The following is an 18,720-nucleotide window of genomic DNA, read 5'->3' as shown; positions in this document are numbered from 1 at the left end:
ACTCTGTTGCAGAAGAAAAGAACACTGTTCCTACCTCCATGCTCTCAGAGGCTGTTGTCTGTCAACTTACTCTCAGATCATCTTGTTTCAGTGGAGACTGGGCAGAAGGATCAAAAGTGTAAAACATCAAACCCTGAGCTGGGAACTCAACGCACCGAACAACTCTCAAGACTTTGTCATATTTGTTGTTGCTTTTCCCTTTTTTATTCTGCTTTCTACAACTGGCCAAAATAATTTTTCCAGCCAAAGTTGGACCTTGCTTTGTTGCATCACTGACACCAGCTGTTTCCAAGAGACATGTGAAAACATGTTAAAGATCATCTGCACTGGATTGCTGTTCCGTGTCACTGCCACTGGCATCTAATGGAAATGGAAAGCCAAAACAAAATACTGTTACAGACACTTGTTCATGCAACCATGCTGCATGCAACATGAAAGTTCTACTTGTTAGCTTCCTTAAAATATCTGGAAATGTAAGTACGTGGACTGGGCAGGAAGTCATAGAGTTGTACTATCTATCCTGCATGAATAATGACTCTTTCCCATGTCTGCCACAGGGAGGGAGATGGTGTTTAACAAATCAGTATTGGAAATATCACCCAGTATTATGATTCAAACATACTCAGCTCTACAGTGTTTGTCATGTGTCAGCACTGGTGTCAGCCCTACTACGAAGCTGGCACTTATGATTTCAAAGGCGGATGAGGCTGCTACACAAATACACAAAAATTGCTGCCCTCCAGCAACGCATAGTGTTGCCTCTCAGACAGAACTGGAAGGTAATATTGAGGCCTTATATAATGAGTTTGCTCAAATGAAAAGGTGACAGCATGGATCCGACGAAGTCCTCCCTTTGCTTTGTTCAAACACCAGAGCATCTTTTCTGAGAGGCAGCACAAGTGGAGCACGCAGGCACTTACCTCTGCCGGATATCTTGGAATGAGCCCTGCAGCCCAGCTGTGCCCAGAAGAGGCTCCACGTTCATCTCTGCTCCTGCTGAGCCTCATGGGACCTCGTGCAGCCTGCACCCAACCTCACTTCCCTCTGTTGCAGCCAACAAGGAACGTTCCTCTCTCCCTTCACCTTTTACTCTCCTGGTTAACTTGGGTCACTGCGTTCCATTTTTTGGATCCTGTATTACCTCAATATGACCAAGACTGCAGTCCGCCATGGGCCACACAGAGGCACACTTGTGGGGCAGCATTCCTCCCTGCTTTGCAGAGCCCTGGGTGCTCATCCACTGCTTCAGGAACCTAATTAGAGCTCCCATGTACCACAGGCTCAGCCTCCAGAGAATGCGTTTTGTCCTGGCTGAAGAAGGAACAGTAAACCAGCCACCCCACACGTAGGGGCACGTGCTTCTCTCTTCCTTTGACTGTCTCCTTTCTGACAGCAGATCATTGCAATTGAGCTGGGAACAATATGAGCTCTGAGCCCTGGAATAAGGGCATGCCAAAAGGTGGAATTTCTGTCGTTGAATATGTAAGCCATATACACACTATGCACAGTTAGAGTGTGTAGTTTTAACTTAAGAAATGTTTGTGCATATAGGTTGTAAAAAGTGCATTTAAATTGTCTTGTGTATCTGGTCCAGGGCTTGTATTTGGCATGGACAAAGTTCTGTACAGTGCAGCTGAAGAATGAAATGTTAACAAATGAAATTGTATCATATATGTTATAATGCAATTGATATTTTTTGCTAAGAGTTAAGAATTTATATATTATGGCAGTGTTCGAGCAAATCCTTAGTAGCCTGGATCACTCCGTGCACCTCTGAATCCATTATGGGGAATGTTGGACACATTTTTTTCTTTATAATGAAATATTTCTTATTGTTGTTGCACCAAAAAAGAGACATCATTTATATCACTTTTTTTTTTTTTTTTTTTTTTTTTTTTTTTCTCATTGCAAATTGCGATATGCTGTGACAGTAGAAAACTTTCCTGTTTAAGATCTGATATCTTTGGTCTTATCTCTTTTCTTTCCAAACAAGGGATCTTATTTCAGATATGTTGAGCATCTGCAGTTCCGGCCAAATTTTAAAAGTGCAAAAATTGAGAGAGATATTTAAAAATTAGGCCAGCTATGTCTTTGTAACAGTGCATTCATCAGCATTGTGATTTATCATTCCCTGAGACCAAAACTTTGGAGCCATCCAAATTTAATGTTTGTATTTACTTTCAATTTCAGACTTCTACCCTACCATAGCTGAACTTGACTTTTTCTTTATGTGATTGATATACTATACTAAAATCTTCTTCTGGAAATACAAACAGAACTTGCAGAACGCTGGGAGCATCCTGTGGGGCTTTTGGTGTCCTGTTGTCCTTCAGAAGGTAGGAGGAGCTCCTGAGCTCATAGAAGGCACTCAGTGCCTGCTCAACTCTTCATTCATACAGAAATGTATAAATATTCTACTTCTTCATTTTTATACAGTCTTAATCACTGTGGTAGGTGTTACTGAAATAGAAGAGTCCTTAGTTTTCTTTAAAGCCAGATAACTCTCTTTCTTTCTTCCTTTATTCTTAGCAAGGTTTTTTTCCAGACATGACCCAAAGCTTAGTGTGTTGTTTGGATGAGGAAAATTTAGTTTGGCTGAGGAGACCATAATCGTTGTGTGTCAGTTAAGGCTTTGATCTTGTGTGGAATTCACACTCAGATGGCAGAGCAGCTTCCTGTGGGGGGGGCCTCTCCTGGGCAGGACTTTCTCCGAACCCCAGAAGGCTGCACTACCAAAGCATTGCATGGGGCCATAAGAACTGGTGTTTATATCTGCATCTCTCCCACAGCATTATGGGCATGTACCCCTGCATTGAGCACACTGAGGAGCTGTAGCTTTAGATTAGCCCTCAAAATTTTTATTTTGTACTTTTATCTTGAGATATCTGATAAATATATTATGTAATATTGTTATGGTTTATGATCTAGCCAGTATTTTTTTTATTTAATTTTCAACAAGCAATCTACAACTGTGTGTTTCTATTCTGCTGTATTTGTCCGTATTTCCTATGATGATATTCTTAAATAAATTTGATTTGAGGGCAAAGATCATGAAGCTCCTGAGTGTTAGTTACAAATCTGCTTGACTGAAGCATTTGCTTATTTGCATACAGTTGTCTCTGAAAAGTGGCAGAGCGCAGCTGGCTGTTCCTGTGCCCTTTTCCTGCCTGTCACTCCGTGCTTTGTCCATGGCTGTGCCACTATGCCGCACCAACTCACTTGCATCCTTGTGACTCCCTTGATGATACTTTCTCTCAGTGTGCTTTACCTTTTTAACCTTTACTACTCAGTCAGCCATCATATGAAGGAAATCATAACCAATAAAAAGTATTGTTTCCCAAATCTTTTTACCAGGGGCTGGCACTGTTAAAATTGCTGGTACTATTCAGGCCAGCACCGATTCTTCAGAATGGGTTCTGTTTTCAGAGGCACCTCTATGGCATGGTCCAGGCTTAATTAGCAAAGTTCAGTGGAGCAGGGCCTCAACCTACTACAACTGGAAATCAATGGAAAGAATCCTATTGACTTGAATTATGCTCTAATAAGGTGCATGATAGTAATAAATGAAGAACAACTCTGCCATATCTAGTTCTTTGCAGCTCCATTCAGCTCTCTTCAGCTATATGCTTGGGTGACTTTCATCTGTTGCATGTAAGCCAGAAGACAAACAAGCTGCTACTAAGACATCAAATTAACAAAGTAATCAAGTTCCCTAGTGGAAATGTATGGACTAGATGCTTTCAATTGACTACATATGAGAAAGAGTAAAATATAATATTAACGTTCTTCAATAGCAGATTAAAAAGACTTAACATTATGATAGTTTAAAACAAATCTTGTCTAGAGAGGAGTGTATCCAACTGTAAATTGTTTTTTGAAAAATCAAATCCTTCAAAACCTAAAAAATCCTAAAAATTGAGTAGAAACGACATTTAATGATGTAAAGAAAAGAAAGTGTCATCTCTCAGAAAAGTTTAGGCAATGTCCCTGGGATAGTTTTGCTTTCCTGGTCATTTAATTATTTAGTGGGTCTCAAGAGACCTCTTGTCCATGTACCAGGACAAAGATTTAGAAGTTTTACAGAACTCTGAGCTTCTAAACATTCCCTTGGGAATGAAGAGGCTACTCACAGAGTAATAAGTGTAGAGGGAAAAAAGAAAACAACCACTGTGCTGCAAAACCCACTTGCCTTCTGCTCAGGCAAGTCCTTTTACTACAGCCCATTCTTACAGAGCAGCAAAGGCACTACTCCAACAAGAGTGGAGGGTGTATAGCTCAGCTCTTCAGTCAGGAGGAAGGGAAGCAAGTTTTGGTGTTTAGTAAACTGTTAGTTATTTAAGTATTTAAGTTGTTGAGGCAAATTAAAGTTCGCAAAAAAAACACCAACAACAAACACAAAACAATCAAAAAAGTCTCAATGAGCCAAAGAACAACCAGCCAATCAAAAATGCCACACCCCAAAGCCTAACCTCAAAAAGATAGGGAAGTCTGTTACCAACACTTCTTATGTAAGGATTGATTACTATTGGAGAACTTGTAATCAGCTATTGTTAATTTCTCTGTTTTCAGCTGGTTTACTGAAATTTTAGCTGTTTTTAATTCTTCTATTGAAATCATTCTTCCCTTTCTTCGATTCTCCCCTCTCCTCTGAGAGTTTTGTTATTCTTTCCAGTCAAAAATGAAAATTTACATCTATTTCTTGAGGCACTCCAATTCACTGGAATGAATAGCAGTGAATTTATGGTGAGCATTGTGACTTAATAGATGATGCATCTTTTTTTTCAGCATTTCTGTATGAGGAAGACTCCTATTCGGTTAGTTGCAAGGTGGTTTGGAGTAGGACAGAGCTGTGACTGCAGCCGTAGGTAGTTCTGATGGACATGTGTGTGTTCACAAGCAAATAATGGGCATGAGACCAGGGCTACAGAGTTGGTATTCCCAGCAAATTAGAGAATAAAAATGACATGAGCAATTTAAATATTATTTATAATTGACCTTCATGTCTGTTTTTAATATTCAATCTGCAGAGTGTTTAAAAAAGCAATTAAAAGTCCCATATAATGTTAAAGCCCCTGATAAATGCAATAAACAAATGACATATTCAAAAGAGAGAATCTATGTCCCATTAGGAGAGAAAAAGAAAGATGAGAGCAACATATGGCAGTATAATTAGCATGATTAGGGAAGCACATCAATAGAATTTATGCTGCAGGGAAAATGTAATAAGAAACCAACACACTTTCCTCACTGCCTTGAAAACTGCAAATATCGCTCTCTGAAAGGGAGAAGATGCAGAAAGACTCTCTGGCATTTAAAGCTCTAACTCGTGTTCTTCTGATTATTAAAGATGCACACAGCCATCTGCAAACCATTTATTTTTTGCAGAGTTCACATTGTCCCATTGCTTTGATTAATAAGGAGCAATATTACACCTCAGCTGCTTTTCAGAAAGATGCTATTTTGGAAACCTAATTAATACTCACTCCACTGTTAGCTTGAGGTGTTCGTTTGTGCCAGATACTGAGTTCTTATTTGTTTCTCATTATGTGGAGAGTATTGCTTCTCAATGCCAAGGTTTTTGTTTTGCACTTTGGAATAACCTTTCGACACTGCTGCTCCCCAGCCCTCCCTTCAGAAGAGCGAGTAACACCTGTCGTCATTATTTTAGGATGCCCATTATGTCTGTCAAAGACAACGGGGCTATTTAAATAGTTAGACAGTCCTGATGCACAGCAAAGATCCCTGCCATTTTCTGAACAGTTGGGCCAAAGAGAAAAGAAAAATTTAGAAATGTGGCAACGCAATTGTAATTTCAGCTCACCACTAAGGGTCAGTATATACCAAGAAAATGCATCATTACAAGACTAAAACAGAGTCAGTTTCTCCTAGCAGGAGCGCTGGATATATTTGTAGAAAGCACAGACTACTTTAGAAGCTACCAGAACCGTCCAAGCCTATAGCAGAAATGCCCCTGCTGTCGGCAATGACCACACACAGACTCCATCAGCCAGCTCTACTATGTCTGGAGACCAGCATCGTGTCACCAAGCGGCTCAAGGCCCAGTGAAGGGGCACAGATGCCTTGCCTGATATCTGCCCAATGTGCTGCTGCTGGGGATAGCCCTGCTCTCTCACTGGGGAGAGCAATGAGAACACAGCACAAGAGATGCTGAACATCAACTCAATTGCCAAATGCCACACTCGCTGTGGAAAGGTCAAATGTAATTGCATGTGTGACGAACTTACAGAGCAGCTGAGACTCCTATTGCAACTCACCATTGTGCTGAGCAGCTAAAGGAGAGAAAGGAATAAGGTAACAGCCATACACACACAAACAGAGGATGTAATCCCTATGAAACCAGCAGTGGAGAAGGTGTCAGCTATCCATCCAGTGCATGGCCAACTTAGTGCTGAGTTTCACGTGCCACCTGCAGCTCTGCCTTCTACAAACCTGCCAGCAGAAAGTACAATCACCTCATGTTCCTCAGCAATAAGACCTCACATAGAAAGCCTCTGTCTCACCTGTGTAAGAGAAAGAGAATGAAAGAGGAAGGGGAAAGGAAAGCTGCACAGCGGAAAAGAGAATAGAGGAGAGGAGAGGTGGGAGAGAGGAAGGTAGAGAGGGGGGGAATAGAGGGGGAGAGATGAGTGAGAAAGGGGGGGCGGTGGGGGGGAGAGGAGAAATCTGCATTGAGCTGGGCTTGCACCGAACTCATTTGCATGGTACCAGGCACCAAACTTGCACAGTGGAGGCCCTAGAGCATGCAGGGCCACACGTCAGTCCCTTCCCACCCAACAGCACTGGAGCCTACCCAGGCTGGGCAGACAGATACCCCTTCTCCAGAGAGCGGCCCAGCCCTGTCGTGCTAGATCTGTAGATATAGGTTCAATAGCATCAGCAGCAGAATAATGAGTGGTAATTTTTGTCTAGCAAAGTAGCTAATCAGAGCCTTTTCCAGTTCACATCATTGCAGACAACTAACAACACTTTGAGAAGACTGGGGTAGTTCTTAAAATATTGCAAGAGATTTAGTACTTAAACTGACAGTAGGATGACAGGAAGTTTTCTGTACACAGCACACCATACTTTTCCAAAAGAAAGGACACTGTCAGCCAAAACCTGTGGTCATTTTTGAACACAGTTCCTCTGACTTCAGTGGAAATTACACTTTAGAAATGACTTTTAAATCTTGGCTCTTACTTTGTATCTACTTAAGTATTATCTGCTTTTGCACCTGGAGAATAAACAACACATACCATCCTGTAAGTCAAGTCGTGGAATTTTTCCAACAAACTTATTAGCACAATGTCTCAATAAATCAAAGTGAAGAATCTGTCATGGAATAACAAGTATAACACAAGAAAAAAGAAATAAGGCTGTAAAATGCAATAACAAAGCTCCTTTAAATTGCTGCACATTAATGAGCTGTGGGATTCTGGGAAAAAGCTGAAATCAGTCCAAAGAGACAGTTTTCTTTCAAATCTTGCTGTAGCCATCATTCTGCAAATGTCACTTCCTGCAATATCTTGAAAGGAAGAACAGCAGCACAGAAAGGCCATAGAACATAAGAACATGATGAGAGATGAGAAGAAAAACAACAAATCAGAGTTGCTCATTAAAAAAGAATTATATTCATTACTTGCCTTTTTTTTTTTTTTTCAACCTCTTCTTTCTTTCTCCATCAGTTCAATCACGGAACAATGGGCTAATACAATCCATCTCTAAAAGTGTTACTTGAATTTTCTTTTGTCAACTCTCACACCACAAGCATGCAGAAATCATCTGTGTTTCTGAGCAAGTGAAAGAGTAGAAATGTTTATAGTGATTGTTAATATTTAGCATCTTGAAAGGTGCTCAAGGAACTTGCTGTGTTCTACCTGATCCATCAACTCCAGTTCTCAGCTCTCCAGCAGTGCCACCATCTGACTTTTCTCAGGCAGGTCAAACCGAGTAATAATAACATGGAAACAACATTGATGGAGGGTGAACAAAGATTTCCGTAGGAAAATTGCCCAACAACATCCTGTTTTGTTTTGAAAAGCAGATTTTAAACAATATTAAATTTTCTGGAGTATTTAAAAGTAAACTACAAAAACTACTCAAAAAATTGCTACTCTAAAGAAATGAATCCCTATGGCAAAGGTGAAGGATTGCCCAGGTGCTCTTTATTTTAATAATTTTCTTCCTTCCCCTTGCCAGTCTCTCTGCATTGCTAGAAACAGATCAAAGCTATCTCTGTTGCCCGTTTTGACTGCATACAGTATTTTGCACCATTGCAAAGAGATCTGCATGGTTTATTTAAGACTCTATAAAGCTGATCATACTGCGAGATAGCCAGAGCTTTCGATTGCACCCAAAGTGTAGGAGAAGCTCTCTGTTAAGAAATTCTTTCCAGTATCCAACCTGACCACCCTCCAGCACAACTTAAGGTCATTCCCCTTCATCCTATTGCTGTTACCTGAGAGAAGAAGCCAATCCCCAGCTTGCCACAAACTCTTTCCAGGTAGTTGTAGAGAGCGATAATGTCTCCCACGAGCCTCCTCTTGTCCAGACCAAATAATCCCAGCTCCCTCAGCCTCTCCTCATACCTTTTGTGCTCTCAGTCTAGTGATCCAGCCTGTCCACATCCTTCTGTAGGGCCTTCCTACCCTCAGGCAGATTGACAGTTTGGTGTCATCTGCAAATTTACTGAGGGTGCACTCCAACCCCTCATCCAGGTCATCAATAAAGATATTAAACAGGACAGGCTCCAATACTGATTCATAAGGAACACCACTTGTGACAAGTTGCCAGTTGGATTTATCTCCACTCACCACCACAGCTGGTTCCTTACCCAGCAAAAAGTGTACCTGTCCAAACCATGGGCAGCCAGTTTCTCTAGGAGAACACAGTGGCAGACAGTGTGAAAGGCTTTGCTGAACTCTAGGTAGACCTATGTGAGCAGCCTTTCCCTCATCTACCAAACGGGTCAATCATAGGACATCAGGTTGGTCAAGCAAGACCTTCCTTTCATGAACCCATGCTAGCTGTACCTGATCCACCCGTTGTCCCACACATGCCATGTGATCACATTTTCTGTCTTCCTGGACATTTCTGTCTTGGGGTTCAATGATAAGTCACTGCAGTTCTACAGCTCTGCTCCATGGTAAGCACTTAGCTGGGTATTCTTCTGTTTTTCTGGGCTCTGATGTTTTATTCTCTCTTTCCTTGTAGCCATCCTTATGGTATACCTCTCAGGTGGAAGATCAGACAGTTTGCTTAATTCTTTGATTTAAAATTGTTGTCATACAGAAAAATGTGCATTCTATCCATATCCTTTAGGTGAGGTTAACACCAGCAAATGGTGACGTGGACCCACAGAATCTTCTGAGGAACAAGTCCTGTCACTTCTTCAAAAATGATCAGTCTGTTCCTACACTCAGACGTGCTGTGTGCATAACCCTGGGTCAGGACAGATAGAAAGCAACAGGCTTTTAAAATGATATAACACAGCTGGAATATTTAGAGATGAGGGAGGTGATAAGAGATCTGCATTTAGAAAAGCATTCAAATTGAGGCGTGGCTATCTGAGGCCCTTATCAAACTATGGAGCTTCATCCAGATAAGGGTTGTTAAACAGGCTTCTTGTTCTCTCATCACTGCATTAACAGCTCTGCAATGCGTTCAGATCTGGTTCAAATGGAATCTAATTTATAAATCCAATTCATAAAGTGTAATCATCCTTCAGTCCAACAGTGATCCTGAAACAAGCTATTTGTAATGAATTCTCTCTATATTTATCAGGTGTTTTGTGCTGCCTCTGAAACGCTGAAGTCCCAAAGTGCCTTGTGTTTGTATCGTCTATTACAACTTCTGCATGTTTTATTCCTTTGGCCCATAGATACCTCTCACGTGGAGCCTCTGGGTACTAATAACCAGCAAAAATTAATACAAATTGTTTTATCAGCCAGTAACAGAATGCCTCTATATTGGTCACCATTTTACTGCTGCAGCCAGGGTTAAGTGAAGAGCCTGGCACAGTGCAAAATCAAAGTCGTGACAAAGCTGGGAGCAGAGCCCAGCTCCTCTTGATACCATTCCAGTCTTGACTTTGGCCTGTTCAGATGTTTTATGAAGGGTCACTTCCCTCCTTTCCTTGTTTGTAGCACAAAAAGGCCTCAGCCCTGTAGATGTTCCTGCCCAACTGAAGAGTCCTTTTAGTTCTTCCTGTGCAGCTGAACAGAGCTAGAGTCACAGAAGCTGACTGCAATAATGGTGACAAAGAGGACAGATACTGCAGTGCAGATGGAGGGCAACAAGATGGCTCCCAACTACAAAGGAACACTTGTTAACAGATCCCTTTCTCTGCAAGTCTGCATGGAAGAGCTCAAGCTGTGAATGAAATCATCATGCAAGGCATAGACAGAAGGTTCTGTGTTTTCATATGCCTGGGGATTTTTTTTATTTTTTAATTTTTTTTTGCTACCTCAGCTCTCTGAGATTGACTAAAGTCAGTGGAAAGTTAAGTCTTTGTATCAAACTTAGCTAATACAACAGTACAGTTAATCTTAAAGCCAGAAAAGTATTTTAACTGTTGTGTACCTGGGAGACACCAAAGAACATCTTTGCATACTTCTCCATTGGACTGAAGAGGCACCTCTGCTTATTTTGTTCCTGTCTGCATTACTGCAGGTCACTCTAACATTACTGGTAAAAGCAGCCCTTAACTGATGGGGTCATTCTATACAAACACTCCTCCACAAGCTAGACAAACCCACGGTACAACATACAGTCTTGTCTAAAGAACATATTATTTATTTTGTAGCTCTTAGATGGGATTTATTTACAACAGGTCTTAGAACACAGCTCACACGCAGAAGTTAAGCTTTGGCAGTGCTGCCATCAGATCTACCATGTTTGCAACGACATTTCTACGTCATAGAAAACAAAAGAAGAGTGACGTTAAAACAACCATTTTATCTCTGGGTATAAGGCTCAAAGAACGGATTTGCAGGTGGCCATAAAGCCCAGTCAAGGTGTGCCCCCAGCACACCCTGCTGTGTGGGAACATAAGTGGTGGTGAATAGTGGGACACACACGCAGTGTCACATCGCGGTACCTGGCCCCCAAGCAGACTTGCATGGCTTAGTGGTCCCATTCCTCTTCTCTTTCACCGATTCCCTCTTCCTCCTCTGGGAACGCTGAATCACTCTGACTCTTCAGATGCTTTATCCCTGAAAATAGAATAGTTAAAATTTATGTTAGTTCATATCAGACATATTTTTTCCATGAAGGAAGAAATAAACAAATAAATAAATACATGGAAATATTTTTATTGCCCATACTGGCCCCCTTTCCCAAAAAACTCTTCATTCAAAGAGTACTGTGATGTATTTCCAACAGAAATACTCTCTTCCTTGAATACGGGCCCTTTGGAAATTTATCATACTTTGTAGGAACAGAACAGCTTCTTTTCTCTTAGAGATCAGATTAGTATTGCCACTATAAAGCAAGGTTTGAGTTTTAAAGGCTAAGAGAGTAGGTGTAGGAATCATTCTGCCTGAGCCTGAGGCTGATATGCTGAAGGCCCTTGTTCACTCCAAAATATGGGAAGATTTTTCCAAATTCATCACTTGGAGAATTTTCAGTTATTCGAGTTTAATGAAGTTACAAGCAGCTGAAAGCAGAATCTCATAGAAGTTCTAACAAGGGGAGTGCAGCCTGCATCCAGCAGGAGACAAGCTCGGTTCAGCCTGGCCTCCGGGCTCCCTCTCTTTCAAACGCATACAAGCAGCACTTAGTTCCCTGGGAAACAGTTGTTTAGATGTAAAACATGCAAATAAATTAATGCTTCCTAGCACAGTACGTGTTAAGTGTGTCCTACAATAATCAACACATATCCAATTAAGTAACTGTGATGATAAGTGAAGAAACACTTCGAGTGCTCAGCTACCACCATGCTGGTCTCTTTAGCAATGCCCTTCAGTAAAACAAATAATTTAATATGATTTCATTTAACTAAAGGTTAAAAGAACATTTGTTTCAAAATGATGCTATGTGCGTATTGCAAATTCATCTCCTTTTGTTTATCACTGTACTGGTCTAACGTGCATTATTCAGTATTTCAGAACATAGAATCACAGAATTGCTCAGGTTGGGAAAGACCTTAAAGATCAAGTCCAACCACAATCTAACCAAACTAACTACACTAACTCCAACAACACAACATGCTAAATCATGTCGCTGAGCACCACATCCAAATGGTTCTTAAACACTCAGGGATGGTGACTCAACCACCTCCCTGGAGAGCCTATTCCAGTGCTTAACAGAAGGGATCAATAGGAATCAAGGAGCGTTTTGAAGATGAAATTCTCACTCACCAGGCCACTTTCACTATTAGTTAGTTGTTTCTCATAACCTCCTTTCTACATCCTGCCCTTCCCATTGCCAGTCACTGAATACCACGCATCTTTGGGATGTACAGACTTGCAGCATTTCCTACACTGGCCAATGCATGCAGAAGACTCACAAAGCCGTCATTCACAAACCTCAAAAAAGTTGCGGTGGAGGTTGCCAGAATTATTTGATCTTGCAAGCATTGTTATGAAATAAGACAGCTATGCAATGAAGGAAGTTGTTATGAATTGACAGATAGGCCATGGAACTCCTGTCAATACTGCATTCTAAGCCAGCTGCTGAGAAATTAGATCTGTTCATATCCAGCATCTTAGCCTAGCAATATCTGTTTGCCAACGGGTTATATTCTGGTTGGAGATCGAGTAAAAACTACTCGGGTCACTCCAACTGTTCTTACTACTGTTGCTATGGTGGGGATGGTTTAATAAAAAGAAAAATATTTCTTTTTCATCTTTTCGCTCTTCTTGCACACTGCACTGTGAAACAGAGTTCATAGCTCTCTTTTCCTAAACGGCAATCAAAGAGGCACCAGAACAGTGTTGTCTGGGGTTGGTGCCTCTTCATTGATGAAGCAAGGCATTAAGGATGAACAACAAATATAGACAGAAATTTTACTCGTTAAAACAAACAAACAAACAACAAACAGAAAACAAAACAAAACACAGGAATCCAAAGACAGGATATTTTAGAAGATACTGCTTGTACATCCAGAAGATCCAAGTTCAAATAATCAAGTCACTCATTTTGCATAAACCACTTTTCAGTAAACTTTACAGTATTAATAACTGCAAACAGGAGAACTGCAGATGCATACCCACAAGTGAGACCCCATCTCACCAATGCTCCTTACTGCAGGCAGTGGTTAATCCTGAACCTGTGGGCACATTGCGCATAAGGTCTCTCACTGTCCAGTCCCCAGCCCAGGTGCTTGTCCCTGCTCTCCTTTGGGGGCGGCTTGTGGGGTCTAAGAGATCTCCTTGCTGATCCCCAGCCCTGCTCCAGCTGGGACTCTGCTCTCCTGAGAGCAAAGCCTTTCCAGTCCCACTGCTGCTCACTGCCCCCAGACACAGCTTCAACTTCTCACTGCACACTCACCACAACAATCACACACTCACAGGTTGCTCAAAATCATTGTATTCTGCTTTAAAACAAAGCTTATTTAAACACTGACATTTGGTTTTTTCTCCCTTTCCTCCCACACTCCTTTATGTTTCTGAAGCCAGCACAAGAATTGCTTTTCCTCAAAGGGTTCATATTTCACTGTAGGTAATTTAATCCAATTAATGCTGATGAAGAAACCCTTAATGCCAAGCCATATTCAGCAGACGTGCACTAACACACTTTGAACTGTTAATTCTTTTTAGATGAAGTCACTGCCTCAAAGCATATTTCTAGATTACTTATAAATTATGAGTGCAAATGGGACAACTTCCTGGCATTTTTGCAGTCACATAATAACATCTATGCTGTTTAATCAACAGTCTATCCATCTGACCAAAGCATCAGATTAAAAGGCTAAGATATGAAACAACCAAGTGCTCCTGAATTAAATTTCTCCTTTAATAAAAAAAAAAAAAAAAAGGTAATTAAGGTAGTTCTCCATCTCTTATAATTAAGACAGTTCCTCTTCCTATTTAACTCTTCTGCCTTCATTCTGCTTCATTGCCCAAGGAACACTGTTGACATTTATGAAACTTCAGATTGAAATCAGCTTGGCAATCTGAATTCCCAGCAGTTTGGAGGGTTATTTAATTTTATGATTTAGAACTTATCCTCTTCCTATTGAAAACCAATATCCAAATTTTTGAAAAAGAGTGGAAGCTGAAACTGAGCCACAGACAAAGCAGGCTAACCTTCAGACTTTCAGTACTTAGATCATTTTGAAATTATCAAGCAAATAAACCTGGACAAAGAGGATGATAGCCAAATGAAAACATCTGCTTTGTGCCAATCCTAAATGAAATACGCTCAGCAAAAATGGGAATATCAAGACAAAAATCATGTATTCAATCCCCTGGATTGGGAGAAATGTCGTTTTGTGTATCATATTGCTCTGAATTTAACAATCAGTCCAAAATATTTTGACTTCACTAAAGCTCTTTTGTCATACTTTTGTTTTCAATTGAGACAAATTTTTGAAATAATAATTAAAAAACTTACAGCACAATAACAACAACAACAAAAAATGCATTTCATAAAGAAAAAGCCTCCACCACACATCTGGGTCTTACTCACAGTACTGGTAAGCAGGCTGCAGTTGGAGGCAGCCATGTAGAGCTGGCAGGTCTCAGGGAGCAGCCTCCTCCCAGCACAGGCATGGTCTGCACTGCTGCAGGAAAACAAGCAGCTGTACCAGAAGTCCACCTTGGGAAAGCAGGAACTCTGTGAGTGAGCTCCATTTGCAAAAAGATGATGTATACAACTGGTGAAAACAAAGACAAGATAAAACTGAGGAATATAGGGAAATTAAGTGCTCAATGCCTGTCTCCACAAGAGCAACAACCCAGACTCTTTGGCAGCTCTGGCACCCTCACCCAATTGCATGTCCCCCTGCAGACTCTCTTACAGGTAGTCTCAAAGCCACCAATGGTACAAAGAAAATCCAACAGTAATCTGAAATCACAGCAACAAAACATACAGACCCAGCCCTTGACAACTCCCGCAAGTGACCACAGCCAAGCCTATTGGCAGGGCTTGGTCTTGCTCTTCCAGATAACACTGGGACATTCTCTTCTTTTTTTCAGGAAAGGAAAGTTCAGCTTTTGTGATTGATCTTATCTCCAGTTATAAAGAAATAATAGCTTATTTCACAGAATCACAGAATTGTAGGGGTTGGAAGGGACCTCCAGAGATCATCGAGTCCAACCCCCCTGCCAAAGCAGGTTCCCTACAGCAGGTCGCACAGGTAGGCATCCAGGCAGGTCTTGAACATCTCCAGAGAAGGAGACTCCACCACCTCCCAATGAATGTATGTACAGTTCTATAAATGCAAGTTTAGTCTGATTTTAAAGTTAGAGAAATGAGAAGAAGTGACACACAGATAGATATTCTCAAACTCCTGTTTAGATCATCCAAAGAAAAGCAAAGCCAGGCTGTGGCTGTCTTAGTGTGATGGAGTCTTCGAAGGCTAGCACACATGGTGGGTCTTTAGAGTTCAGGACAAGAATTTGAAGGACCAATGTAGCAGTTTAAACTAAGCTGACATTTTAGCAAGCTGTAAATCAGAAAAACAATGTGTGCTATGTTATTTTGTATCTTAGCTCAGACTGAGGAGAAGAAAAAGTTATCATGTGTTTAATGCGTTTATGAGACCAAGATATTATTCAATCCCCATTTATATTTACTTTATTTTTTCTCTCAATAACGTGGATCTTTTTCAAAAACACAGATAATCAAATGAAAACAAATTGTCTGAAGTACTGGCAAATCTAACTGATTTATGTAGGTCACACCTGGAGTAGATCAGATCATCAGCATATCCAGAAGGTCACCACAGCCTCATAAATATTTGTGAATGACCTTTCTGATACCAAGCAATGAGGATTGCCTCATTTTCTAAATGCACGATGGCTGTTACTAACTCACCTCTTCGCTCCAGATATACAATATTTAATTCCCACGGTGAGCCTCTTAAATGACAAATTTGGGGACTTGTGCTGCTTTCTCTTCAGTCAAAAGACCCAGTGTTACACTGGCACAATAAAGACTGTATGAGAGCAGCAAATTCATGTTGCAAAATTCCAGCTGTTTTCCATTTTATTCTTTCACACTGCACTTTTTACTTCAATTTCTTCTCCCAAAAGCTGCCTAAAGCAGCTCTGACTCCTTCACACTAGTATGAGGGATCTGCTTCAGCTCAGCAATGCTTGGTCAATACTGCAGAACAAGCTGGCCAGAACAAGCACTGGACACAAGGGTCAGTTTAGCTGTGATCAAGGGACAGCACCCTTTACTTACAGTAGCCAACAGAGTAAACTAAGGCTTTTGTTGCTCCAGACCGGGATATAATCATCTCCTTTTGCTGGTTGCCTCGCTAGCAGGGATCAGCCAGTCCTAAGGGTTCCAACAGAAAGCGGAAGCTGCTGCAGTCAGCTGCGTGGCTGTTTCAGACTACAGCAACCCCAGCCCACCCTTAGTTCACTCTGAAAAGCCAGAAAACATTTCTCAGCTGATTATGTGGAAGATGGCTCTGGGTCAAATACCTCAATGACGGCTCAAGGTGAAAAACATGGCGAGATGGTTCCCACGTGCTTAATGACAGGCTCACTGGGCTGCCAGGGCTTGCAGCAGGGACAGCTGAAATTCTTCAGCTACATCTTTTCATCCCAGTTTTTCACGGCTCAGACAGAGGCTTAGAGCTGTCTGCTCAAACTCTGCATGCTCATGGTGAGACAGCTGAAGAAGCCCGCATGTCCTGAAGCATCCACAGCCAAGGTGCTGCAGGCCATCAAAGCTGACTTACATAAATAAAAGCTAATAACTCAATGCTTGATTGTCTCTCTGTAAGGCAAGGAAGGTTCTTTTAATCCTGAGGATGTCTATAGTCAAAACTTGAACCATAAATAGGCTGATCAACTCTGTTTGTACTGCCCTGGTACTATAATATGGCTCCAATGCCCACCCCACTGGGCAGGTAATATTTGCTCAGTAAGCTGCTCTGCAAAATTTAACTGCATGTAGCTTTCTGTTAACTGCAGCAAGGAAGATTTAAGAAGTTGTATGCAAGGAATGAGGGGGCATATGTACATTTGCAGAACTGAGTACTACTGTAGGCTTAGGGAGATATGAAACCTGAGACCACATCCAGATTTGATTCACCAGCTGTGGCTGGCTTCTCTTACAAGGACAGGTGATTAAATTTAGGTCCAGTCACAGATTACAGGCAAAATCACCAACACTTCGATTCTAGCCCTTTTTGCTAGAATGGATCACTGGAGATGTTTATTCTCAGACACAAGGGCCAGCATCATCACACTCTCATAAGTATTGGTCTCGCTGCTCAACAAACATTTTTACTCAATTCAGAATTATCTTTGGAGGATTTTTAAGTGCGAAGATATGTGATGCTCCTCCGCGTTGATGGTGAGGAAACACTTTGTAAAAGGTAACCTCACTGACAACATCCTCACTTTCTCTCCATTTCCTAGGTCACTCTCCTGTTCCTGCTCACAGCTGTAGCACCACAAAGAACAACCCTATGGGATGTCCTGTGACACTCTGGATGGAGAGTGCACAGATGCCCACTGACCTTTGCATACTTTTGAGAAGAACAACATTGCTTCTGAGCCCTCACATAGCCAACATAGAAACTCCCAGAGTTTGACTCTCCACTTGGCATCCTGTAGCACACCCAGGGTAACTACATGACTGACAGCTTAAGTGGAACGGAGTCAAGACAAAGCATTTATAAAAATGACAGCAGCAGACTTCAACAGCTGAATATTTGCATTTGTTCAGAGCTTTGCAATTGTTGCTTGCCTGAGATTAGGAATAAAACCCTGAAAGTAAAAAATTTCCTTTATGAGAAGAAAAATAAAAAGATACTGCCAAAACATTTTATATTAGTGCTGTAAAAACACTCAGCTTTGCCTAGTTCTTTTTAACATGAAAATGTAGGCATGCTATAGGAAAAGTAATTAACTTTTTATCTGAGATGAAAACACAAGCGAAATTAACTTAAACACTCAGAGATTTGTGTACTGAGGACCTTACTGAAAATGCTTTATGAAGCATTTTGATCTCCACACCTCTATGAGACTTTTCCGAGCAGCTGTATTTCAGTTTCTTTTAGACATTCTTATCTGACTTCAGTGTCAACTGACAGAATTATCCAGCTGCTCCTCTTTTCCTGAAGAATTACACTATGGCTCTATTTTTTCATATTTTTTGGCCAATACAGGGATTTTTCTGAGGTCAAGAAACCTAAACAGAGGAGAAAAAATGACTGCCACATCCTGAGAGGAGAGAATCCCTGGCAGAGACAGGGAGCTGCTGAGCTCCAGAGCAGGAGGCTGAGCCCACAGTGGGATGAATGGAGTTCCACATGTAAGGGCTGAGCAGTTCCTGGTGCTTCACAGCTTCCTCTGCTCCATCCCAAGTCTTGGCAGAGGACCCCAACCCCCCAGCTGCTCTGTGTTGTTTGTCTTCTGGATCCATATTTTCTATTTTTGACGTTCTTTTTGTGGACGTCATTTCTTTGCTTGGTCTGGATCAGAAGCAGCATGAGGTTTGTTAGTGGCAGACCTAAATCTCATGCTGACCGCTTTGAAGCCTGAGATTTTTAGAGTGCAGATAGAAAGCTTCCCAGTGAGTTGTACTTGTTAA

The 18,720-nt window shown here is 41.3% G+C and overlaps 2 protein-coding genes across 12 annotated transcripts in view; one reads left to right on the top strand and one right to left on the bottom strand.

The window, feature by feature from the left end:
- PDE1A (phosphodiesterase 1A) overlaps window positions 1-3,048 on the top strand; it is a 199,863-nt gene extending 196,815 nt beyond the window's left edge. For all 11 annotated transcript variants that reach the window (XM_048952855.1, XM_048952858.1, XM_048952859.1 and 8 more), the window contains one exon: window positions 13-3,048. The gene's annotated coding sequence lies outside the window, so the exon portion shown is untranslated. The remainder of the gene's footprint in view (window positions 1-12) is intronic.
- A 3,642-nt stretch (window positions 3,049-6,690) lies between these two features.
- Window positions 6,691-18,720, bottom strand: part of PPP1R1C (protein phosphatase 1 regulatory inhibitor subunit 1C) — a 45,459-nt gene continuing 33,429 nt past the window's right edge. The window contains exon 5 of the mRNA XM_048953629.1: window positions 6,691-11,213. Within this exon, the coding sequence (XP_048809586.1) occupies window positions 11,125-11,213 (89 nt within the window). The 3' untranslated portion in view covers window positions 6,691-11,124. The remainder of the gene's footprint in view (window positions 11,214-18,720) is intronic.

The sequence above is a fragment of the Lagopus muta genome, chromosome 8 (genome assembly GCF_023343835.1).
Source record: "Lagopus muta isolate bLagMut1 chromosome 8, bLagMut1 primary, whole genome shotgun sequence".
NCBI lineage: Eukaryota > Metazoa > Chordata > Aves > Galliformes > Phasianidae > Lagopus > Lagopus muta.
The sequence above is the reverse complement of the archived record's forward strand: the minus strand, read 5'-3'. Positions and strand labels throughout refer to the sequence as shown.